At 45.0% G+C, this 26,266-nt stretch overlaps 2 protein-coding genes across 8 annotated transcripts in view; one reads left to right on the plus strand and one right to left on the minus strand.

Annotated features, from left to right (window-relative positions):
• Window positions 1-768: 768 nt before the first annotated feature.
• The window catches only part of LOC147008051 (uncharacterized), a 364,090-nt gene continuing 338,592 nt past the window's right edge, over window positions 769-26,266 (minus strand). Inside the window, exons 4-5 of one of the 7 annotated variants that reach the window (XM_085865841.1) lie at window positions 20,973-21,080; window positions 769-2,143 (exon numbers count right to left, since the gene is read on the minus strand). In XM_085865841.1, coding sequence (XP_085721967.1) covers window positions 2,057-2,143; window positions 20,973-21,080 — 195 coding nt within the window. In that variant the 3' untranslated portion in view covers window positions 769-2,056. Of the gene's footprint in view, window positions 2,144-17,372; window positions 17,502-20,599; window positions 21,081-22,074; window positions 23,523-26,266 lie in introns of those variants that run through there. The other 6 variants (XM_085865843.1, XR_015053661.1, XM_085865842.1 and 3 more) reach the window with 6 other exon arrangements.
• LOC147008052 (uncharacterized) lies at window positions 15,305-17,955 on the plus strand. The gene is made up of 3 exons (XM_085865851.1): window positions 15,305-16,708; window positions 16,959-17,168; window positions 17,264-17,955. Exons 2-3 carry the CDS (start codon window positions 17,148-17,150, stop codon window positions 17,666-17,668), a joined length of 426 nt encoding a protein of 141 aa, XP_085721977.1. The 5' UTR covers window positions 15,305-16,708; window positions 16,959-17,147; the 3' UTR covers window positions 17,669-17,955.

The raw sequence follows: 26,266 nt of genomic DNA on the forward strand, positions 1-26,266 counted from the left end.
CAAGCAGCAGCTTCTTCGCTCACTGCAGATCTGGATAAAATCACAAACTGGTCCAACACGTGGAACATGCCTTTCAATCCGGACAAATCTCATACTCTCACTATGTCTCTCAGAAAGGACCATTTGGAACCACCCCCCCAATCTACTTTCTCAACAATCTCCTGGAAGAAGTCCTTTCATTCAAGCTTCTGGTTCTCACTATCTGCCTTGATCTTACCTGAGAAAGCTACTACATCCCAAACAAAGCTTATGCCATTAGGTTGTTACCGGACTTTGCCTCCAAGCTTGGGGAGCTAACACAAAAAATATTTCAGCATAATTACATAAAACAAGTAAGAAAAGACATAAAATGTCAGAGCCCCCATTCCTTTAGTAATTTTGTGTATGGAGTGAAAGGGAAAGCCTATATTTCTACACAACTAAAATGTCTGCCTGTCTACCAGTCAGCCTTCTTTTATCAGATCGCAAAATAAAGTTAAGTGGATGTGTATGCCATTGTGTGCTGTGCTGTTGCTAAACTTGAACAAAATCGGACTATGCATGCCGGAGAAATGGTTGGAGGCACATTTGAGTAACAAAATGGCCGCCAGTCGGCCATCTTGGATCCGAAGTCGAAAAAAAATGACATGCTTATGTAATCCATCATTAGTTATCTGTGTGCCAAGTTTAAACAACATCGGTAAATGCTTGTCCGAGAATTGGTTGAGGAAGCGTTCAACATCGGGTTTAAAAAACTAAAATGCCCGCCAGTCGGCCATCTTGGATTTGATTGTTTTTTTTTATGACAGACATTTGTGCACCATCATGTGTTGTCTTTGTTGCAAAGTATGAATAGAATCGGTCCATACATGTCCAAGACACACCCACACACACAAAAATCGAGACCAAATCCATAAGCCCCCATTTCGGACTGAGTCCAACGGGCGCTAATAATATATAAATGATGACGACAACGTTTCTGATGATAATTTCCCCACTCAGGCCCATATTTACACAGGGCATTCACAAAGCTATTGGAATGAGATGCTCACAAATGGCAACGTTTTTAATTTTTAAATGTACAAGGTGTTTCAAAAGTCTGGAATCACAGAAAATGTTTTAAATTTTTTTTGAGGTGGATATGACTGTGGACCGATAGAATGGCCCCCACATCGTGCAGATTTTGCAACACCTAACTTATTTTTTTCTTTGGTCACACTTGAAATCACAACACAAGGTACTCTTGAAGATCTGAAGAATGAAATCGGAAACTAATGTTCTCAAATCGATTTGTCGATGTTGAGAAATGTTCAAAGAAATCTCCGTATAAGAACTGACAAATGTATGGTGCCTGTCGGTGGCTTGCAATTTGAGCGATTATTAAAATACAATTGTAATAATATGTGTCTATATATATACGCTCTCTGCCAGCACAGGTTCCACATCAAAAACACGAGCGTTCTGGTTGTAATCTTCTTCTTCTTTCTTTTCGACCCCGAACAGAACCTTTTATCCTTCTGCCCTCGTCACCTCCAATCGAGCCGTCCATTGGCCCACTGCCGTCGCCTTCTGCCAATCGTGATCACGGGGCAGAGCCATCCGCTGCACTGTACTGTGACGTCACGGCCAGTCTTCAGAGAATACCAAAAGGGGTTTACGCAGACACACTTACCCTATCCCGTGTCCCTATCTAATTACGTGACATTTATCATTTCCCCCTTGAAGAAATGAACATTTACTAGACAACTTATCACCACTGAATTACTACTTATTACATCGAGATCCTGGTAAACTCGAACAGCATGGCATACCTAATTAAACATCCTAATTACCCTTTGAATGCATACCCCCCCTCAAACGTAACACTGCCCCCTCCTCTGGTACCGCAGCTCCTGCAAGGTATATCACAGGCGCTACCGTACCAGCCTTAACACTTACTGACTCACACCAAATTAACCTAACGAAATAAAGTAGGAGGGGCAATGGGCAGCGAGTCGCAGCTAACTTACCTATCCTGCTTAATGTACTACCCCCTTATGGCCTTATCCTCGCCTAAACAATCATTCGTTTTTTTATTTTATTTTATTTTATCACATGATAGCACTGAGCGAAGTTGCACTCCATCCTCCGGATCATCGCTCTTGCCCAGCACTCTTCCAGTGATCTGGGGAGGGGAAACAAAAGGTTCCACAAAAACACAACACTTATACTTTACATTCCTACTCTAAGCCTTAGCGACACTATTCACAGGATATTTACACTTGACCGCCTCCCCCAGTGGATGCTAATAGACCCAGCATTACCTGGGGAGCCAATTTTCAAATTTGCTTGCCCCAAAATTATGCGGACATCATGCCCTTGCTGCACCTGTCAAGTTGTGCGGGATCGGGTGGGACTCACACATCTTCACAACACTCACACCATGGTCATCATCACATTTCTTGGTCATGGTCCTCATTTTAATCATGCAGGCTGAATCCCGTCATGGCCGTGGGGTGGGTTACCACAAGATGATGGGGGCATCTCAGGTGCAACCATGCCCACAGGTAAGCTTTAGTCCAACCCGGACGTTTCTCCGCCCCGCTCCCTTTGATTCCCTCCCCCCTGGTAGCCATCAGCTCTAATCCCGTACAACACATTGGAAGGGGTCTCACTGGCTCCTCTGGCCTTCCTGGGTCGCCAAGGTCCTACCCGCCTTGGTCGCCCAACCAGACCCTCTCCCAGTTGCCTCCAGACACTGACACCATTAGCCACCAGGTGGTGAATCTCCTTGAAGGGGGTCGCAATTCACGCTCACCGTGAGCTTCCGCAATCCCTGTGGACAAGCACATCATCCCCACCCACAAAACCCACATGACTCCCCCACCCCATCGGCCTTACATGTGACACCTGCATTTCTAACACTTCACCGACCATGACCTTCCCTGTTACCACACCATGCCCAATAAAAAACAATGTGTGCACCATACATTTCACTTCTTCACTTAAAACAACTCACACAGCACTTCTCACCCGATCCACGCACCAGCCATTGGACAGCCACTTGTGCCCACTTTGTTACCAATTACCAACTGTCCCGATTGTCACTCTAAAACCCAGCAGAACTCACAAACCCACGCCAATTTTCCCACAATAAATTTTTTGTTTTTAACCAAAGGAGGCACTTCGCCACAATCTCAGCAGCCGAGCATGGCCGTATATGCTCAGCCCAATCTAGTTTCCCGGACCCCCGACAGTGTTCTCCGGACCCGACCTATGAAAGGGCATCTCGGATAGACCTGGCGGTTCAGCAGGAGGATTCACCCTCTCCGAGTCTAAAAGTCTATTGGAGGGTCCCTCTATCGCCGGGTACCGGCAATATCGTTGCATGTGTCCTCTTCGCCCGCACCAGAAACAACTCCCCATAAAAGGCCCCCGTGGGTATCCGTGACATGTCTCTTCCGGTTCCGGACCCCCTCGGCCATAATCGAATTGCTCTATTGGCTGGGCTGGACCCCGCCGCTTTGGCGCACCAACTACCGAATTACCCCATATCAAACTTGACAGTTTCTGGCAAATTTCCTGAAACATTTGGGTAATGCCAATTTCTCCCAGCCCCCCTCCCTGATCCTGGATCTCCGCCTGTCGGATCGTCACCGATGGCCTCTCTAGAACCCGACCCGGCCGACTCCACGAGGCCAGCCTGGCCGCGCACTCGGCCACTCGGTGAACGGTGGGTGGATCCTGTAACTCCACCAGCGCTCGGACCTCAGGGTCAGGAAGAGCAGCTAAAAATTTCTCGAGTGCCAGTCTGTCCCACGCCTCCACTGTAAGGTCCCGATACGCGATCCTAACTGATTGGTAAATGTCCTGTGCCAGCTGCTGCACTGTCTCACCCGGCTTTAATCTGCGGTGCTGGAGCTGGGCCCGCACCAGATCACAGTTTGCCGCGAACCCAAACCGACGGCTCAACGCCTCGCAAATGCGGGAGCTGGTCAACATCCCTTCCGCGATCACGTTTAACACGTCTGCGGCTGGTCCCCGCAACGTTGCCACCAAATTCCCTGTACGTTCCCGCTCATTCCACCCGTTTAGTCGGAAAATGCACTCAAATTTCGTCAGAAAAGCTTCAACGCTCCCTGACCCGTCGAAATTTACCAGGGGGATCACTTTTACGGTGGCCCGCTTCTCAGTTTCTCCCTTGTCCGAATCCAGCCCAGGGATCAAACACCCTTGTGGCTGCGTATCCAATTTCGGAGCCCACTGTGGCCAAAGATGTTTTGTGGTGAGGGTCTCGTGGGTCAATTTTGCCTCCTGTTCCAAACGTTGAATGGACAGATTCACCTCTTCCCGCAGGATCTTCTGGGCCCGCACAACCTCCTCCAAGGCTCCGTCGCGAGTTTGTAGCTGCTCCTCAACCAACTCGGACACTCTACTTACAAAAGACGGCTCTACCAGGCCTTTATCCAAGACTTCATCTTGGCTCATAATTTTATCTTGTTCGTCCAAACGAGCCTCCAATCCTTTTACCTCCTCCGCCAAATTCATCCCTTGCTTCCTCAGCTCTCCCCACTCTTCAACTTGCAACTGCATACGAGCATCCACACAGGCACGATGACGTTCCAGGCTTTTATCCACTTTATCAACCCGAATGCTCGTTGCATCAACTTTATCTACCAATTTTTTCGTATATTTTCCCCCTCCAATGTAATTTCTACCTTTGTTTCCTCCAATCTATCCTCGAATTTACTTTGTATTTCTCCCAATTTAACACCACACACTCCTGCATCTCAGTTTTCATTTTCTCCATCTTTTCCCCCAATTCATCCCTCATTAAATCAATCCATGCACCCAACTGTTCCCCCATTACCCCCAATCGATCCGCCATCTCTGCCCCCTGCGCCGTCATTTTTGCCCTTTGTGTCACGAATTGATTTTCCATTTGTGCTGTCATTTCTGCCCTCTGTGTCACGAATTGATTTTCCATTTATGCCGTCATTTCTGCCATTTGTGCCCCCTGTGCCGTCATTTTTGCCCCCTGTGCTGTAATTGCACTCATTAAACGTTCCAACATTGTCCAGATCGTCATCGTGCAGGTTTCCGGCGCTGCCTTCACCGTTACGGGCGATGAAGCACGGTCCACGCTCGGAATGGGGAGGTTCCAACCCTACCCCGTCTCTCCCCTCTTTGCCCGACTCGCTGCCAGACACGTGGCCTTCCTCCTCAAACATCTGCACATCCGCCATGGTGCAGAAGTCCCGTTTGCCGCCAATTAATTTGAATTTGAAAAATCCCGCCAAAATTTTCCCGCACTCGCGCGCTTTTCTGTTGTAATTTTATATTCCAATTCGTGGCGAGATTTTAATCCTGGTATATAATTTAGAGGGGTTCGAACATCCAACACCCTGACACCAATTTGACGTCCACGGGACTTGAACAGTCCCGCCAACGTAGAATGAGCCGAAACGATGGAGGCGATTTATTTGTTTATAACCCAAACATGGCGGTTCTAATCGCTCTACCGCAAACGGGACGAGGAAGGTGGCACGAGTCACTTTTCACTGAGTTGATGATGTTTATTTGTTTTTTTATAATTACCAGAAATAACAAGACTCGGCAAGAAGAGGGATCCGGGGCGATTCGACTCGATGGTGTGGGATCGGGCGTGGGGAAAAACACAGACAATTCCAATGAATATACAGTTCTCAATCCCTCTAAGGCGCCAAACACAAACACACACACACACACAAAACGTAGCTATCTCTGGTGGTCAGGCTGGACCGTGGTGTGGACGCAACTGTCCCTGGATCGGCGCCGGACGAGCCGGCCTTGCTCTCGCCAGGGGGGGGGGGGCAGGAGAAACCGCGGTGCTGTCGATCTCCTGGTCGTGGCCCAAGTTCGCCCACAGCCACCAGGGAACCAGCTCCCGCGCCAAGCCGCGAGCAGGAGAGGGAGGGAGGTCCGCCTGCTGCCCGACCCCGTACTCCGAGTCAGCAGAACCCCAGAGCCAACCGAGGCGAGGCACGAGGCTCGGCAAGGCTCCCAGACACGATCAAGAGCACGATCGACTCAGCACAGCAACCAGGACGCTCTCTGCCGCCACAGCTTCCACAACAAAGAAACACAATCGTTCTGGTTGTAATCTTCTTCTTCTTCCTTTTCGACCCCGAACAGAACCTTTTTATCCTTCTGTCCTCGTCACTCCCAATCGAGCCGTTTATTGGCCCACCGCCGTCGCCTTCTGCCAATCGTGATCACGGGGCGTAGCCATCCACTGCACTGTCCTGTGACGTCACGGCCAGTCTTCAGAGAATACTAAAAGGGGTTTATGCAGACACTTACTGGTGGTCTGGTGGTCAGGTGATTTCACTTCAGATTCACAAGAATCCCGTGTCCCTATCTAATTACGTGACAATTATCATCTCCCCCCTTGAAGAAATGAACATTTACTAGACAACTTATCACCACTGAATTACTACTTATTACATCGAGATGCTGGTAAACTCGAACAGCATGGCATACCTAATTAAACATCCTAATTACCCTTTGAATGCATACCCCCCTTCAAACGTAACAATATGTAATTGGGGTGTTATCTTAAAATCAATGTAGGCATTGAGAAGAGGATGATTGATAAAAACCAGCTCTAGAACTAATAAATGACTGCTGTATTAGATTGATTTGTTCATTTTTGTTCCACTGTTACTGTTAAAGTAGTGGCAGATTTACCTTGTGGATAAGTGGTGGCATTTTATGATTTTGATCCCTGACAAATACGTATGAAAGAAACAGTATAAGTGTATTTTTTTCAGCTTGTTTGATTACTGCCTCCACAATGGATGCAGAAAATACAGGTTCAACATTAGGAGTGACAGTGTCAGAGAAGGCACCTCAACTTCAAGAAGCACAATCCCCATCTATGGTTAGTTTTCTACTTTATTTTCTTCATTGAATGGAAGAATACACCATCACCAAGAAACTGAAGTCAGTATTTGGTAGCACAGGCCCAGGAATCTAGTGGCACCAAAAAGGTATTCATTATCCGTCTTCTTAATTTTAGTACAACAGTGTAATGCTACCAAAATGATGTTTATTTTAGCCCTAATAAACTATTTTCACATAGACACTTCGCTAGAAAACTAAACAGGTTTATTTCACTCATTCTGTGTTCCATCACCAGTACTTCCTACAATCAGTACCGTAAAGGTCATAGCATAGCGTTTGAAACCTTTGGAATAGAAAGAGGCAAATGACAAGTCGAGATCAATGAAAGTACCATACTATCATTCGACTTAGAGCTGGGGGAGTTCACAATGTGTTAGTGCAACACAATTCAGATATCTTCTCTAGCTAATTAAGGTGTCTTTCTCATTTCAGGAAATCGATTGTTCCAGTACCCTGTGTTGCTACATCTGCCAAAAGTCTACGGACGAAGACAGTCGGCTCAAGGCATTCAACGAACATACATGGAGCACAGTAAGGAATGCTGCTACCTCACGCAAAACTCAGAAATCAGATAAGTACTCCGACATCACTAAAAGAATATCACAAAGCAATCAGGAATCAACTCATCGTTATCACCCTTCTTGTCATAAAAACTACACTGCCGTGAAGCGCCCAAGAAACGCTCAAACATCCGATGATGCACCCCCTGTCAAAAAACCTAAAATTCAAACCAGAACCTGCAGTGTCCTCCCAAAAGACGATGATCTGAAAGAAAAATGCTTATTCTGTGGGATGGGCCGAAAAAAGATAAAGGGCAAAGAAGAGCCAAGGCAATATATTAGAACAATGAGTGGGTGTGAAACAATTCGCAATCGCGTGAAGTTCTTCAAAAACGAGCGTCTCAAAGGTCTTGTTAGGACTGGTGTTGATCTGATCGCTGCAGATGCATGGTATCACAGAAATTGGCGCTCAAAATTCCTTTTGGAAACCGACAGCCTTGAAAAAAAGGTTCAAATAGAGTGCTTGGATCCAAAGCCTACACCACAAACTTGCCATAAGAGTGTCTTTGCCTCTTTGTGTGCGTACATTCAGAGTGAGGTATTTGAAAACCAACGGTCAGTGTTGGTCTCTGCCTTACTTGACATCTACAAAGCAGAGTATACAAGCATCGGAGGAGATCAGGAAGAAGTTGAATCCTACTTAGCCCAGAATTTGCAAAGGAAGATCAAAGATTATTCTGGAGATCGCATGAGAGTGAAGCTTGCAGACCAATGGAAAGGTAATTTTGTTTTCAGTTCATTAGTCCGGGAAGATGATGCAATGGCTCGACTCCATAATGAATCAAAAGAACATGAACAGAATGACAAGTTGCGATGGGCAGCTCTGCATCTTCGATCCCAGATCTGACACTTCCAAAAACTAGGACACCAAACCCAGCTACAGTACAGAATCTAAAGGAACATTCCCCAGACATTCCCAAACAGTTAGACCTGTTCTTCAGGAGTCTTCTTGGTAGCCAAACACCAAGCTTCCGTGGAGCGCATATGGATAGCCTTGACCGCAAGGCGACTTCAATGGCATCAGATGCAATTTTCAATGTTACACGCGGGACTGTCAAACAATGGAAGCACACAGCCATGGGCCTTGGTTTTGCTTCACTGACAGGATCCAAGCTGTCATTGCAAAATTTGAACAGGGCTGGGCACAGCATCAGTTACAGAGAAACCAAAGGTTTGGAGACTGAATTTACGTATTCTGTGGAATCAAGTGACCGCAGTGCACCAGATGGCATTCAGTTGGATCCACATCTAGCCACTGCCTCTGTCTGGGATAATAATGATGCCAATGTAGAGACGTTAGATGGCAAAGCAACGCTGCATACAACTGTTGGCCACACCTACCAGAATGTCCTGCCAGATGCAATGGGTCCAAATGCTAATATGACCGACTTCCGAGAGGGAGAAACACATTGCCTCGACAACGCATTTGCTACATGGATCCGATATTGAGATCACCAACGAACAATGATGTTGTGAGGGAGACGATGATCCGTACATTGAGTGTTGCAGAGGAAACAGGGCAGGAGTTTGCCATCGTAACCTATGACCTTGCTTTAGCTTTGAAAGCATATTCTATACAAGAAATTGAAAGGCCATTGTTTTACAAGTTGTTGATAATGCTTGGCAATTTCCATATTGAATTAGCTTTCTATGCAGCGGTTGGAAAGCTGATAAATGAAAGCAGCATAGAGTATATTCTGACTGAAGCCGAAGTACTTGCTGAAGTGTCGATGGTTGGGTTCATAAAAGTCAAATTTTACAACAGATGTACCCGAATTCATGAACTCTTAGCAAATGTTTTGGAGAAGAAGATGTACGAGTGCTTTGTTCTGGACTTGTCATTAGAGGAACGTGAGGAATTTCATGCAGTGATGAACAGAGTCCCTTCTGATCCAAACTGATGGAAACTGCACACATTGAAGACCCAATCATCTTGCAACATCTTCAGAAGTATGAAGTATTCTTCCACAAGATTCTTGAAGGTGACCATGGACCAACAGCACAGTTATGGGGAATTTACATCTTCCTCATCAACCGTCTACACAGAGAGTTGCAGAGGTGTGTTAAGACTAATGACGTCAGTGGATACATTAATGTCTTTCCATCAGTACTGGATGTTTTCTTTGGTTTACATCGCCCGAACTATGCCAGATGGGGAACACTTTTCCTTCAGAAATTACAAGGTTCTGACCCTAGATTGCTTGCAGTGCTTGAAAACGGTGCATTTTCCATCAGGCGAACCAAAAAGAATTACAGTAGATCTGCTGTTGATTTATCCCTTGAACAGTCTGTCAATCGTGACTCTGGATCGGGCATGAAAGGTATTGTTACGTCTGAGGGGGGTATGCATTCAAAGGGTAATTAGGATGTTTAATTCGGTATGCCATGCATGACATCATGATCTGTAGGGAGAGTAGGGAGCAGGCTGAATCGAGCCTTGAGAGGTGGAGGTACACACTGGAGAGAAGGGGAATGATAGTCAGGAGGAGTAAGACGGAGTACATGTGCGTAAATGAGAGGGAGGGTGGTGGTATGGTGCGGTTGCAAGGAGTTGAGGTGGGGAAGGTGGATTGGTTTAAATACTTGGGATCAACTGTCCAAAGTAACGGAGAGTGTGGGAGAGAAGTGAAAAAGAGAGTGCAGGCAGGATGGAGTGGGTGGAGAAGAGTTGCAGGAGTGATTTGTGACAGAAGGGTAGCTGCAAGAGTGAAGGGAAAAGTATACAAGACGGTAGTGAGACCAGCTATGTTGTATGGTTTGGAGGCGGTGGCGCTAACAAAAAGACAGGAAGCAGAGCTGGAGGTGGCAGAGTTAAAGATGCTGCGATTCTCGTTGGGAGTGACGAGGATGGATAGGATAAGAAATGAGTATATTAGAGGGACAGCGCAGGTAGGACGGTTTGGAGACAAAGTGAGAGAGGCGAGATTGAGATGGTTTGGACATGTGCACAGGAGGGAAACGGAGTATATCGGGAGAAGGATGTTGAAGATGGAGCCGCCAGGCAGGAGGAGAAGAGGAAGGCCAAAGAAGAGGTTCATGGATGCGGTGAGGGCGGACATGCGGGTGGTTGGAGTGTCAATGGAAGATGTGGAGGATAGAGCGAAATGGAGACGGTTGGTCCGCTGTGGCGACCCCTAACGGGAGCAAGCCGAAAGAGGAAGAAGAAGAAGATATATATATATATATATATATATATATATATATATATATATATATATATATATATATATATATATATATATATATATATACATATACACATATCCAGGTGTTTAAAAAAATTTGATACAACATTGACTTCCTGCCATTTCTTCATTTGTTGACCGATACCGTTTTGTTTGGTTGTGTTCGTGTTTGTTCCCTCGGATTTCTCGCTCCAGAGCTCAACTATTAGACCGGGAGCCCGCAGGGGTCAGGGTAGCTGGAAAGCTAACAAATTTTCTCATGTATAGTAACACTCTATATTCATCCCTACTCACAGAAATGGACATCTGCCGTTGCGCCACTGGTGGGTGTGGTCTCGGGGGCCATCACAATGTACTCAAAAATTGAGCTAGATCAGCTCCATTACCTAACAAACTAAAACCCATCAAACTATAAGTGACATGTTGTCATATATTATTAATGATCAACGACAGACATTTTTAGTGGTGGGGTACCCCCGCCAGAGGCCAAAAACTGGTACCACAAAATTACGCGAGATCAGCTTGTGAGCTAACAACTTGAAACCAGTCTCAAATTGTTCAGCACAGCCCACTGCATCAGAAATCACCACTGCCAGACATTTTCAGTGGTGGGGCACATGCGCCAGACGCCCCGAAATGGCCACACCCTGTCAGCTGACCTCGATCAGCTCATGAGCTAACTAAATAAAATCACCCCCAAATCGTTCAGCAATGCCCACAATATCAGAAACCAGTACTGTCAGACATTTTCAATGGTGGGGTACTCCTTCCAGATGCCTTTAAAACCTCTTCACGACGGGATAGTAGTCAACTGGCCATGGTCATAGCAATATATGTAATTGGGGTGTTATCTTAAAATCAATGTCGGCATTGAGAAGAGGATGATTGATAAAAACCAGCTCTGGAACTAATAAATGACTGCTGTATTAGATTGATTTGTTCATTTTTGTTCCACTGTTCCTGTTGAAGTAGTGGCAGATTTCCCTTGTAGATAAGTGGCAGCATTTTATGATTTTGATCCTTGACAAATACGTATGAAAGAAACTGTATAAGTGTATTTTTTTCAGCTTGTTTGATAACTGCCTACACAATGGATGAAGAAAATACAAGTTCAACATTTGGAGTGACAGTGTCAGAGGAGGGACCTCAACTTCAAGAAGCACAATCCTCATCTATGGTTAGTTTTCTACTTTATTTTCTTCATTGAATGGAAGAATACACCATCACCAAGAAACTGAAGTCAGTATTTGGTAGCACAGGCCCAGGAATCTAGTGGCACCAAAAAGGTATTCACTATCCGTCTTCTTAATTTAAGTACAACAGTGTAATGCGACCAAAATGGTGTTTATTTTAGCGCAAATAAACTATTTTCACATGGACACTTCGCCAGAAAACCAAACAGGTTTATTTCACTCATTCTGTGTTCCATCACCAGTACTTCCTACAATCAGTACCGTAAAGGTCACAGCATCGCGTTTGAAACCTTTGGAATAGAAAGAGGCAAATGACAAGTCGAGATCAATGAAAGTACCATACTATCATTCGACTTAGAGCTTGGGGAGTTGACAATGTGTTAGTGCAACACAATTCAGATATCTTCTCTAGCTAATTAAGGTGTCTTCCTCATTTCAGGAAATCGATTGTTCCAGTACCCTGTGTTGCTACATCTGCCAAAAGTCTACGGACGAAGACAGTCGGCTCAAGGCATTCAACGAACATACATGGAGCACAGTAAGGAATGCTGCTACCTCACGCAAAACTCAGAAATCAGATAAGTACTCCGACATCACTAAAAGAATATCACAAAGCAATCAGGAATCAACTCATCGTTATCACCCTTATTGTCATAAAAACTACACTGCCGTGAAGCGCCCAAGAAACGCTCAAACATCCGATGATGCACCCCCTGTCAAAATACCTAAAATTCAAACCAGAACCTGCAGTGTTCTCCCAAAAGACGATGATCTGAAAGAAAAATGCTTATTCTGTGGGATGGGCCGAAAAAAGATAAAGGGCAAAGAAGAGCCAAGGCAATATATTAGAACAATGAGTGGTTGTGAAACAATTCGCAATCGCGTGAAGTTCTCCAAAAACGAGCGTCTCAAAGGTCTTGTTAGGACTGGTGTTGATCTGATCGCTGCAGATGCATGGTATCACAGAAATTGGCGCTCAAAATTCCTTTTGGAAACCGACAGCCTTGAAAAAAAGGTTCAAATAGAGTGCTTGGATCCAAAGCCTACACCACAAACTTGCCATAAGAGTGCCTTTGCCTCTTTGTGTGCGTACATTCAGAGTGAGGTATTTGAAAACCAACGGTCAGTGTTGGTCTCTGCCTGACTTGACATCTACAAAGCAGAGTATACAAGCATCGGAGGAGATCAGGAAGAAGTTGAATCCTACTTAGCCCAGAATTTGCAAAGGAAGATCAAAGATTATTCTGGAGATCGCATGAGAGTGAAGCTTGCAGACCAATGGAAAGGTAATTTTGTTTTCAGTTCATTAGTCCGGGAAGATGATGCAATGGCTCGACTCCATAATGAATCAAAAGAACATGAACAGAATGACAAGTTGGATGGGCAGCTCTGCATCTTCGATCCCAGATCATGACACTTCCAAAAACTAGGACACCAAACACAGCTACAGTACAGAATCTAAAGGAACATTCCCCAGACATTCCCAAACAGTTAGACCTGTTCTTCAGGAGTCTTCTTGGTAGCCAAACACCAAGCTTCCGTGGAGCGCATATGGATAGCCTTGACCGCAAGGTGACTTCAATAGCATCAGATGCAATTTTCAATGTTACACGCGGGACTGTCAAACAATGGAAGCACACAGCCATGGGCCTTGGTTTTGCTTCACTGACAGGATCCAAGCTGTCATTGCAAATTTTGAACAGGGCAGGGCACAGCATCAGTTACAGTGAAACCAAAGGTTTGGAGACTGAATTTGCATATTCTGTGGAATCAAGTGACCGCAGTGCACCAGATGGCATTCAGTTGGATCCACATCTAGCCACTGCCTCTGTCTGGGATAATAATGATGCCAATGTAGAGACGTTAGATGGCAAAGCAACGCTGCATACAACTGTTGGCCACACCTACCAGAATGTCCTGCCAGATGCAATGGGTCCAAATGCTAATATGACCGACTTCCGAGAGGGAAGAAACAGACGGAAATTTGTGGGGGCTGAGCGTGAAATCCTGCCATTTAGAAAACCTCTGAAGACAGCCAAGTTTGTTTTCACCACAACATCAACAGCCGAGAATATAAAAATTCAGCTGAAACCCCGAGACCTATGTTGGTTTTGGAGGTTACATAATGGGGACACTCCACTACACTCTGGATTCATCAGTAAATATATGAATGACACATTGCCTCGACAACGCATTTGCTACATGGATCCGATATTGAGATCACCAACAAACAATGATGTTGTGAGGGAGACGATGATCCGTACATTGAGAGTTGCAGAGGAAACAGGGCAGGAGTATGCCATCGTAACCTATGACCTTGCTGTAGCTTTGAAAGCATATTCTATACAAGAAATTGAAAGGCCATTGTTTAACAAGTTGTTGATAATGCTTGGCAATTTCCATGTTGAATTAGCTTTCTATGCAGCGGTTGGAAACCTGATAAATGAAAGCAGCATGGAGTATATTCTGACTGAAGCCGAAGTACTTGCTGAAGGGTCGATGGTTGGGTTCATAAAAGTCAAATTTTACAACAGATGTACCCGAATTCATGAACTCTTAGCAAATGTTTTGGAGAAGAAGATGTACGAGTGCTTTGTTCTGGACTTGTCATTAGAGGAACGTGAGGAATTTCATGCAGTGATGAACAGAGTCCCTTCTGATCCAAACTGATGGAAACTGCACACATTGAAGACCCAATCATCTTGCAACATCTTCAGAAGTATGAAGTATTCTTCCACAAGATTCTTGATGGTGACCATGGACCAACAGCACAGTTCTGGGGAATTTACATCTTCCTCATCAACCGTCTACACAGAGAGTTGCAGAGGTGTGTTAAGACTAATGACGTCAGTGGATACATTAATGTCTTTCCATCAGTACTGGATGTTTTCTTTGGTTTACATCGCCCGAACTATGCCAGATGAGGAACACTTTTCCTTCAGAAATTACAAGGTTCTGACCCTAGATTGCTTGCGGTGCTTGAAAACGGTGCATTTTCCATCAGGCGAACCAAAAAGAATTACAGTAGATCTGCTGTTGATCTATCCCTTGAACAGTCTGTCAATCGTGACTCTGGATCGGGCATGAAAGGTATTGTTACGTCTGAGGGGGGTATGCATTCAAAGGGTAATTAGGATGTTTAATTCGGTATGCCATGCTGTTCGAGTTTACCAGGATCTTGATGTAATAAGTAGCAATTCAGTGGTGATAAGTTGTCGAGTAAATGTCCATTTCTTCAAGGGGGAAATGATAATTGTCACGTAATTAGATAGGGAGACGGGATAGGGTAAGTGTGTCTGCGTACACCCTTTTAGTATTCCCTGGAGGCTTGCCGTGACGTCACAGGACAGTGCTGCGGATGGCTCCGCCCCGTGATCACGATTGGCGGAAGGCGACGGCGGAGGGACAATAAAACGGCTCGATTGGAAGTGACGAGGACTCGAGGATAGAAGGTTCTGTTCGGGGAAAAGGGGTGGAAGAAGATCGAAAAGAAAAAGCGTTTGGTGGAGGCTGTTGGGTCGGAGCGTGCTCGATTGTTGCGCTGGTTCGTTCCTGGATTCATCGTGTCTCGTGGCCTTGCTGTGCCTCGTGCCTCACCTCGGTTGGCTCTGGGGTTCTGCTGGCTGGGAGTACGGGGTCGAACGGCGGGCGGACCTGCCTCCCTCTCCTGCTCGCAACTTGGCGCCAGAACTGGCTCCTTGGCGGTTGTGAGCGGACTTGGGCCGACACCAGGAGGTCGACAGCACCACGGTGTCTCCTGCCCCTGACGAGCGCAACGCCAGCTCGTCCGACACCAATCCAGGGACTGTTGCGTCTACACCACGGGCCACCCTGACCACCAGGACTTGCTACGTTTTGTGTGTGTGTGTGTGTGTGTGTGTGTGTGTGTGTGTGTGTGTGTGTGTGTGTGTGTGTGTGTGTGTGTGTGTGTGTGTGTGTGTGTGTGTGTGTGTGTGTGTGTGTGTACCTGGCGCCTTAGAGGGTTTGAGATTTGTATATCCATTGGAATTGTTTGTGTTTTCCCCACGCCCGAACCCACACCACCATCCCGTCGAATGCAGACATGACAGACAGAATGCGATGCAGACAGCCAATCATTGAATCAGCCCGACCACATGATGACCATGCCCAGGTCTATGATGGTGGATTACTTCTGCATTCAGTTGTCTCCCAAAACAACATGGGCGCGTCTTATGCATCGATTGCCCGTACAATTCTATCTGTCGTTTGCAAAGGGAGGGCGACCGAAGTCCATGTCTGCCTCGACAAGTATATTGAAAACTCCATCAAGGACAGCGAGACAAAACTGAGAGGAGCTGTCGACCTGCAGTATACCATCACAGGACCTGACCAGAAAATCCGTCAGAGTGGGCAAAAGCTGCTTGACAATGGAGTGTTCAAAAATGAACTTGGGAAATTTCTCCTCCAAGATTGGAAGAAAGACCATTACTGGAGTATCTACAAGGGGAAAACAGTAGTTGTTTCCTATGGTGGCGAGTGTTTCCAGTATATTCCTGATGAACGACAACCAACGATATCTGTCTCAAATCCAGCACATCTCCAAGGTGACCATGAAGAGGCAAATACCCTCATCACCTTCCATGTTGCTAACATCACGGCCAACCACGTCATCGTGAGGGCATCGGACACATATATTGGTGATCCTGCTAGGTGTGATTGGATGGCAGCGACCAGAGGTTAGGGCCATGGTTACGATCATCATGGATTGCGGTATGGGAAACCACCAGCGATACATCAATATATCTAATATCGCAGCCATCCTTGAAGCAACCAAGCCAGGACTCCCAAGGGCTCTCCCTGGATACCATGCCTTTACGGGATGTGACTTCACGTCAGCCTTCTACAGGTAAGCAAAAAAATGGGCCTTCAGCAAAGATTCAAATGAAGTCTGCTGTTTGAGAGGGAAAACTGGATTTGTTGAAAGATTTCAGATTTGAAATAAGAAATCCCGTCAGCATTGGTTTAGGGCATGGTATCTGCTGGCATAATCCATAGGAATTGGAAATCATTCAACGCTTGTGCTCCTGTTGAATTAAGATGTTCCTCGATTCCTCTTTGTGGTTATGATTTTCTCATGCAATTAATTGTTTTTTCAGGAAAGGCAAAGTGAAACCCTTCGAAATCATGAAGAAAGAAGAGACTGGCCAATTTGTTGATCTGTTCATCGGCATGGGAAACATAGGTGAAGGTGTTGATGTTGATGTTGCTTCGGAGTTCGTCTGCCAGATGTACGCACAAAGCAAAACCAAAGATGTTGATGAAGCACGATACAAAAACTGTTGGATATGACTGGCAAACTTGATCAGGTAAATTAGAGTGGATAGAAAATTCATTCCTGTAGTATTTGAATAAAATTTCATTAATTTTCATGGCACTAACCATACCCTTTATTGCATTTCAGGAGAATCCACTCGCAAACATCAAACGGGTTGACTGCGCACTGTTGCCGCCTACTCGCCGATCCCTGGAAATGAAGATTCGCCGAGCTAAGTATGTCACGACGCTGTGGACCCATGCCACTGCAGCATCTCCTGGTGATGGTTTGTCCCCCACAAATTATGGATGGTTCACAAACAAGGACGGCAGACTGCAACCTATTTGGTTTGAGGGCCCTGCAGCTCCATCTAGTCTCTTTGGCACTACGGACAACACAGATGCAGGAACAGAGATCGACAGTGACAGTGATGAAACGATTATAACTGGAATTGATGAAGATCTTCATGAACTAAGTGATTCAGATAATGAACCATGGAGTGAGGACTCTGATTCAGATCAAGATGATGAAAACTTGATTGACACTGAATAATTGATATGACTGATAGAAATGTCCATCTTTTCTTTAATCTTCTCATGAATTGTTTCATTTATCTCACTTAAAACCACATACTCAAATATCATAAGGTTTCAGAAAGCTCTTATCCATATGGATGGACCTCCATGTATTCACATGCTGTGTGCTCTCGTATTCCTAAGATTGACTGTTAAGCACAACTTATTTGTCATAGAAATTAAGCAATATTTAATACGCTTAATTTCTTTTTCTACTTGATATTTTCTTTTTCTACCTGATTTTTAAGTTAGCTCATGAGCTGATCCAGGTCAGCTTACAGGGTGGCGCCATTTTAGAGCGTCTGGCGCACGTGCCCCACCACTGAAAATGTCTGGCAGTGATGATTTCTGATGCAGTGGGCTGTGCTGAACAATTTGAGACTGGTTTCAAGTTGTTAGCTCATGAGCTGATCTAGGTCAGCTTACAGGGTGGCGCCATTTTGGGGCGTCTGGCGCACGTGCCCCACCACTGAAAATGTCTGGCAGTGGTGATTTCTGATGCAGTGGGCTGTGCTGAACAATTTGAGACTGGTTTCAAGTTGTTAGCTCACATGCTGATCTTGCGTAATTTTGGGGTACCAGTTTTTGGCGTCTGGCGGGGTACCCCACCACTAAAAATGTCTGTCGTTGATCATTAATAATATATGAGAACATGCAACTTATATTTTGATGGGTTTTAGTTTGTTAGGTAATGGAGCTGATCTAGCTCAATTTTTGAGTACATTGTGATGGCTCCCGAGACCACACCCACCAGTGGCGCAACGGCAGATGTCCATTTCTGTGAGTAGGGATGAATATAGAGTATTACTATACATGAGAAAATTTGTTTGCTTTCCAGCTACCCTGACCCCTGCGGGCTCCCGGTCTATATGCCATTTACAGTGAATCAGAAGACAAAAGTGTTGGCTCTGTGATATGAAACAAAATCATATGTAGACACCCGCCGGATGTTCTGCTGTGAATACGACCTCAGAACACGTGATGAACCCACAATTCGTGCCATTCAACATATTGTGAAACATTTTGAGCACAAGAGTACAGTGCACAACCAGGGCAAGGGCAACAGTGGTGGACCAGTATCAGGAACCAAGAGCCAAGCCAACATTGACGCCATGCAGGATTATCCAGCAGACAGTCCCAAGAAGTCCCACGGCCGGCGCTCTCGGGAGCTCGGCATCAAACCAACATCAGTCTGGCGTATCCTCACCAAGGAACTGAAGCTTTTCCCAAACATCATCTTTATTCAGCATAAACTGAGTCAAGATGACATGAGAAGGAGACTTGATATCTGCAATTGGCTCAGTGACAGGATGGAGCGGTTGGTCCCCAAACTGGATCAACCTGTTATGGTTCAGTGATGAAGCCCACTTCCAGTGCCACATGAGGCAGAACTCTGAACAAACATCATCTCCAGGCATTGCCACATGAGACATACAGGAAAGTCGGACAGAACTTTGGAGTTAGGATCAATGCCTGTCTGAACCACGGAGGGACACGCATCGAGAACATCAATTACAAGGATTTTGCATAATTGCCAATTTCAGACCTTGGGTTCTCACAAACTCCAGCAGTGATTTACTGCAACAGCAATCAGTGATAGAAAATACCACGTCATTAGCTTTCAAGAAATGTATGGTTGACGTTCCTGAGGTTTCTGTTTCTTTGTAAATAAACATTTATATTTACATCACTCTTTCTAAAACACCCTGTATATATATATATATATATATATATATATATATATATATATATATATATATATATATATATATATATAGTATTAAATAATGGAGGTATTTTAATGAAAAAATACAACGAATAAATATGATTTATAAACCACATTATAAATAAGCATTAAAATCATTTATTGATGGTTGCTCAGATATGCAACATTGATGATTTCAGCATGTTAAAAGTGCTTATTCATGATAGTTTGAATACTTGGTTGAGAGTGTGCATCTATTGTTTGATGGAGGTGCTGTGTTATGGATATGTCCACAAGGTAAAGTGTTTATCGCTTAATATTATCATATAAAGTGATGTGATTGAAATTATTCATTCGTAGTAATACTTTAAATAAAACTAATAACGAAACAAGAAGAGGACGTTGTGCAGAGCACGATACTTGCAAAATCCATAAAACAAGTTTGACCTAAAAACAAAGTAATTGATGGTTGGATTCAATGACCAAATATGGAACTCCTCTTCAAATTTCAAGTCAATTGGATGAAAATTGACAATTTCAAAAATCCGGCCTATGTTGTCCTTTTGTCTGATATTGACCTCAAAATTAATTGGCTCGTTGAATTCCGTGACCGGAAATATAAATCATCTTCAAATTTCAAGTCAATCGGATAAAAATTGAGGATTTTAGAAATCTCACCAAAGTTGTTGACCTTTGGCCTATGTTGACCTTTTGACCTCAAAACAATCGGGTTCTTGTTTATGACAAACTCTACCATGTGGTGAAGTTTTGTTAAGATCGGTTTAAAATTGTGACCTGTAGGCAATAAACAGACAAACAAACAGACAAACGGACAGAATAACAAAATTGACTGACCAATATTCATGAAAAATCTTCGATTTTACAAGTAATAAGTTTGAATAAGGATATTGCCTTGCTGTGTTTACTTACTGTCTGGACACAACTTTGAGGTTCTGGCTCCATTGATGTGGAGTAATCGACTGATGTGGACCTGCACCGGGATTGTGGACCCGCCGATCGGAAAGGTTCTGGGCTGAAAGGATCGAAAACTCGATGATAAACGGTGCCCAGGTGATGATCCAGGCAGTATGGAAATCATTCAAATGAAAAATTTAAGGTTATATCTTCCAATAAAATAGCTTTTGTAAGTACTTACCAGTACATAATATATCTGTGTTTGTGTGTTTATATATGTGTGTTTGTATGTATATGTATGGGTGTGTGTGGATGTGTAGGGTGTGTGTGTGTGTGTGTGTGTGTGTGTGTGTGTGTGTGTGTGTGTGTGTGTGTGTGTGTGTGTGTGTGTGTGTGTGTGTGTGTGTGTGTGTGTGTGAGAGAGAGAGAGACAGTAAGTGAGTCTGCACACAACAACAACCATTCCTTTAATTTTGTGAGGCACATGAGGCTGTCAAGGCAGTTTCCTTTGGCTGAGGGGTCGCCACTCCGAGGCATGTCACTTGAATGGCTTATTACCCCCCAAAAAGTTTGCACTCATTTTCCCGACCTCAGAAGGATGACAGGCTGACAATATCAACACAAATGATATGATAGTTGTAAAACCAGCAATCAAACTCACCGGTGCCCCCTTGTCTCGAAGAGGTCCTGCAGGACCCGCTGTTTCAGGTCGACCTGGAAGGCCAATTAGCCCCACAGGACCGGCTGGGCCTCTCTCGCCCGGTGAGCCCTGATGACGGAAGATCAACGGTTAAAATAATTTGTGAAATATGGACAAAACATGATTAACTCGGTTTCCTTTGTAACAAAAAAAATTCCAAAGAAGCCATGCCATGAATCCAAACTCTCGAGATAAATAAACATTTGTGACAATGACAACAAAACCACTGTAATTACCAAACATGCCACAATGACTTTGTTAAGTCAGCCCCAGGTGGAGCCACCATTAAATGACATTTTCAAATTGCAAGCAAAATCAACAAGTGGAAGAGGAGAATGTGAAGATAAATAAAAACAAACAATTTACATTGAGGAACTGAAAGAAGCAAAGAGCGGCCTGCTGTTCACAACGAGGGATGACAGTCAGTTTAGTGGGTATGTGTTTGGGATGAATGGGGGAAAAGCGACACATCTCAACAACTCTCGGTTTAAAAAAAAGATGTTCATCCGAATCCTGACAAAAAAAACAACAAAATAAAACAACTTCAAACTATAGGATTGAAAAATCCATGAACACGACTGTCGGACAGGGAGCGGTTTCATTATGACAAAGAGTAATGGCTTTGAGTTTGGAGTTCAAACTTTTACCAAACTTCATGAAGAACACGTACACACTGCATTGAGTGCACTCTTCACATAAATACCAAGGATATACTACACATGTACCAACAAACACCTTCTGCACACCAGACGTGGGCGCACATACAATGCGTGCATCATACGTGGGAAACCCACATATACACCAAGTGTCTACTCAAGAAACTTCGGAATATATTTACAAACTACGTTTGGTATACTGTATAACGTCGATAAAACACAATGGAGTGACATGTCAACAAACAGTTTACAAGGAATGTGTTCGCAGTGTTGGTGCTTACAGCTGGACCTGGTGCACCTGGAGGACCCTGGTCACCTTTCAACCCCGGAATACCCTAAATTGGGACAGAAGGAATTGACAAACCGACAATCCCTGCACCGTTTCATGACAAGATAAATAAACATACCAAGAGGCGAGAGTCATGAAACCGCGAAGACTGCTCAGGCCTCATCATGTGAAGAACTCGTTACATCTCGAATGGAGATTGTTTAAAATTCCTCGAGACAACAAAACAAACTCCTTCGATGAACAAGTCTCATCAGTGTGTGAAAAAAGATCCCTCAAAATGAATTTCACATCGATGTGTCTTCTCTTCTGGCTTTGCTTCGTGGGCGAAGATCAAGAACGATGGGATCCACGTCGGCTGCAGGCTCGCTGGGGGCTGGTGAGTCCGGTACGGGACAGACAAATCCGACCACAGCGGCTGCAGACAAAGGTTTGGTCAGGAATGGTTGCCGAGGCATCCCGGTTCTTTCTCCTTCTTCTTATCTCTTCAAGGCTGGCTCTGCGGCAGCACTCGAAGGAGGAGACTGCCTGGCAGACTGAGCGTCTCCATTCATCTCGATCGGCAGCGAGGGTTGACCACTGGCGGTGGTCAGTTTGGCAGAGGCTGAGGGACTTCTTCAGGGAGTCTTTGCAGCGTTTCTTTGGAGCGCCTACGTCACGGTGGCCAGAGGGCAGCTCTCCATACAGCACGACCTTGGGCAGGCGGTGATCCTCCATTCTGGAAACGCGCCCTGCCCAGCACAGCTGAGTTTTCAGCAACATGACCTCCATGCTATAAACCTCCGCGCGTTCAAGAACTACAATGTTGGTGACGAAGTCACTCCAGTGAATGTTGAGGATGGAGCGAAGACAGCGCTGGTGGAAACGCTCGAGGAGTCGTAGGTGACGACGGTAGGTAACCCATGACTCGGCGCCGTACAGGAGTGTGGTCAGTACGGATTACACGGTACACGTTGATCTTTGTGCCCTTCTTCAGATGCCGATTGTTCCACACTCGCTTGTAGAGTCTTCCAAATGCACTACTTGCTTTCGCCAGTCTGTTGTCGATTTCCTTGTCGATCTTGGCATCTGAAGATATGGTGCACCCCAGGTAGCAGAACTGGTGGACTGTCTTCAGCTCCGACTGGCCAATGGAGATGTGAGGAGGGTGGTACTCTTCCTGGAGTGAGGGTTGATGCAAGACTTGTGTGTTCTTCAGGCTGACTTCAAGTCCGAAGAGCTGCGCAGCCTCTGCGAAGCAGGATGTTAAACGCTGCAGGGCTGTCTCAGTGTGAGCAACAAGGGCAGCATCATCGGTAAACAAAAGCTCTCGGATCAGTTGCTCCATGGTCTTTGTGTGGGTCTGAAGTCGCCTCAGATTGAACGAGCTGCCGTCAGTGTGATATCGGATGTAGACGCCGTCTTCATCATCAAGATCTTCTGTGGCCGGCTGCTGAAGAAGATGGAGAAAAGGGTAGATGCAAGAACACAGCCCTGCTTGACACCGTTGATGATAGGGAAAGGCTCTAAAATGTCGTTGCTGTCTCTGAGTGATGTGTCACACTCCTTCGTGAACGTTGGTGAAGTCAGAGAGCATGCGGGGGGGGGAGGGGCTGTGAGGGTGAGTGCGGGGCGGAGCTGCTCGGGAAAGAGGAAGGTGGTGGTGGACCGCTGGATCATACACAACGCTAACTGTCATAGTCCGGTTGCTTAGCGCCAATTTTGGACAAGATGATGACACGCTGGATTAAAGCGCCACATTTTGCACACTTACTATACAAGTCCCATTGAAACATTCTAGAGGGGGGTGCCCGGTCTGGGGTGCCGAGGTCAAGGTCAGGCCGAGGTCAAAGGTCACATGTTGTAATACTGTATTAATACCACATATAACATAGGTTTTTGTTCATCTGGAAGGTTTTCACCTTGCCCCAGTAGTGCAGCAGTTGTTAAATGTAGGATTAGAATCAGTCAAGCATGTTTTTATTCTTGTTACGTTCCCACGGAGCACCAAAAATGTCACTTTTCTCTCCAAAATGGTCAAATTTTCCCCAAAGGTCAATGTTTTTTGCCATGAGGCGAAATTTGCCCCGAGTATATCCGATCGCAGGTTTATAAATGAGGAGCAATTAACAAGTTTGCCTCACCCTGGCTTTTTATTTTTACCACTCTGTCTGTAATTGCTTAAACATAATATATGTGCTTGTCTTGGTCTCTTTTCAGGAAGACGAATATAGATCCCAAGCAGAATGGATTGGGAAAAGTGCATAATATGTGGTTTGAAAGATGGTGATTTAAAGTGTCCTGCTGAAAGGTCAGATGGAGAAGGACCAGCTTCATATGATGATTTCCTGCAGAATGTGGAGGGATTTCGTGAACTCCAAGCACTTCCAGTTGAGTTAGCCAACAGCGGATGTGATACTGCTGCTGAACTTCTTGAAAATCGTGCAAAATGGCATAAAGCATGTAAACTGAAGTTTGCTAGCTCTCAGCTTGAAAGAGCAAGAGACAGACATAAGCGAAAAAGTACTGAACAGGATGAAAGAAAGTCTAAACGCCAAACAAATGAGTCATCTTCAACTATGAAAGACTGCATCTTCTGGAGAAAAACTCAAGGCAAGCTGCATGACTGTTCTACTTTAGGACTGGAAATGACACTCAGAGATATGGCTACAGCATTGAAAGACAAAGACTTGCGAGCAAGAATTGCAGGAGGTGATTTAGTAGCTATTGAAGCTAAGTATCACAATAAATGTCTAACAGCCTTCAAGAATCGCTATAGAAGTATGGAAGGAGAAAAGCAGGAAGACAATACCACATCCACTATTGATCAGAAAATGATGCAGGTCCGAGTGTTTGCAGAGCTGGTTTCTAATATAGAAAGTACAATTGAAGACGGAACTCACATATTCAAACTTTCCGAGATCCATACATTGTTCATGTAACTCACTTGACAAGGACGAGGCATGCCCATCAGATCAGCGCACTTTCCCTTGCCAAACTGCAGCAGGATGCATGCCTCGAGAAGCTCGGTCCTCATGATGAAGCAGCCTTCAATGACTGGAAGAAAGAAATGTGTGCAAAGAATCCCACCTTTTTTAAGTACTGGGACATAATTCTGCGATTAGAAATCCTGGTCCTCATCTTTGTTCGTTCTCATCGTGAGAGAAACTTTCTCACTCTTCATTGCTGTACTTGAGACATTGACCGCGTGGCTCTTTGCCTTGGACCACCCAAATTACGCTCGCTGGATTCCTGTGTATATCAGGGACATGAAATCCCTATAGTACAGCTGATAATCTCTCATATCATAAGAATTGTGCAAATTATGACGAAAGCATGAAATTTCTACCAGTGTTAGTACATGCCATAAGTTTCATTTTCAGATCGGGAGGTAAGGCATATTTGACCTCTGAGGACCGTGAGAGGTCAATGACCTCAAGGTATCAAATTATTGATGTTTGGTGTCATTGGTTAATGGTAAACATGTTTATGATGTACAAACCAGGCATTTGTGTTCCAATAAAAATGTCTACATATTCCACACAGTGTTGGTAGTTTTTCCAGATGTCGAGCTTTGACCTCTGAGGACAGTGAGAAGTCAATTACCTCAACATATCAAATATTGATGCCAATGAATGAAATATTGATGACAAACACCCAGATCTCCTGGCAGAATTCAAGTCTGGGAAGTTTGTGGTACACAAGACCAGCAACAAGTTCTCTGCCATGGCAATTGACCAATGTCATGAACAGAACAACGCTGTGGTCAAAGGGTCTGGTGGAGCTATTGTACTGGCAGGAAACCCTGGGGCACTCAGACGCTGGATGGTGGCAGGGCCAGAAATAGCCAGGATCACTGCAGAGTTTGAAGAGCAGGCGACAAGAGGACATGGCGGTGCTCACGACACTGGGCATCTTCACAATGACCAGAAACCTGGAGTGCAAGCAGCCTTTATGAAGGATGTCAGAGCACTTATAGCAGTGTTTGAAGAGATGGGGAATCCCTTCCTAGAGAACACTCAAGATCTACTGGTCCTTGACACGAGAGACATCATGGACACCCCCAGTGGCAGAAATGGTGAGGAAGATTGAGTCCCTTGGTGAGGAGCAGTACACAAAGTTTGTTGAAGAAAGACTGGAACTATGCACGAAGCCAGTTACAGAAACACTGCCCAAGAACAAGTTGCCACTCTTCAGTCGGCCACAGACCAAGACACAGTTAAAGCAGCAGATCCAACTCGCCGCAGTGAAGAGTAACTGTAGTCTCTTCTCGAGGCTGTATATTGCCTGCCAATCACGTGATGGGGATCTGGACCAGTTCTTCTGCCACGAGA

The sequence above is a fragment of the Eptatretus burgeri genome, chromosome 22 (assembly GCF_056783735.1).
Source record: "Eptatretus burgeri isolate ZD-2024b chromosome 22, Ebu_testis_v1, whole genome shotgun sequence".
NCBI classification, from domain to species: domain Eukaryota; kingdom Metazoa; phylum Chordata; class Myxini; order Myxiniformes; family Myxinidae; genus Eptatretus; species Eptatretus burgeri.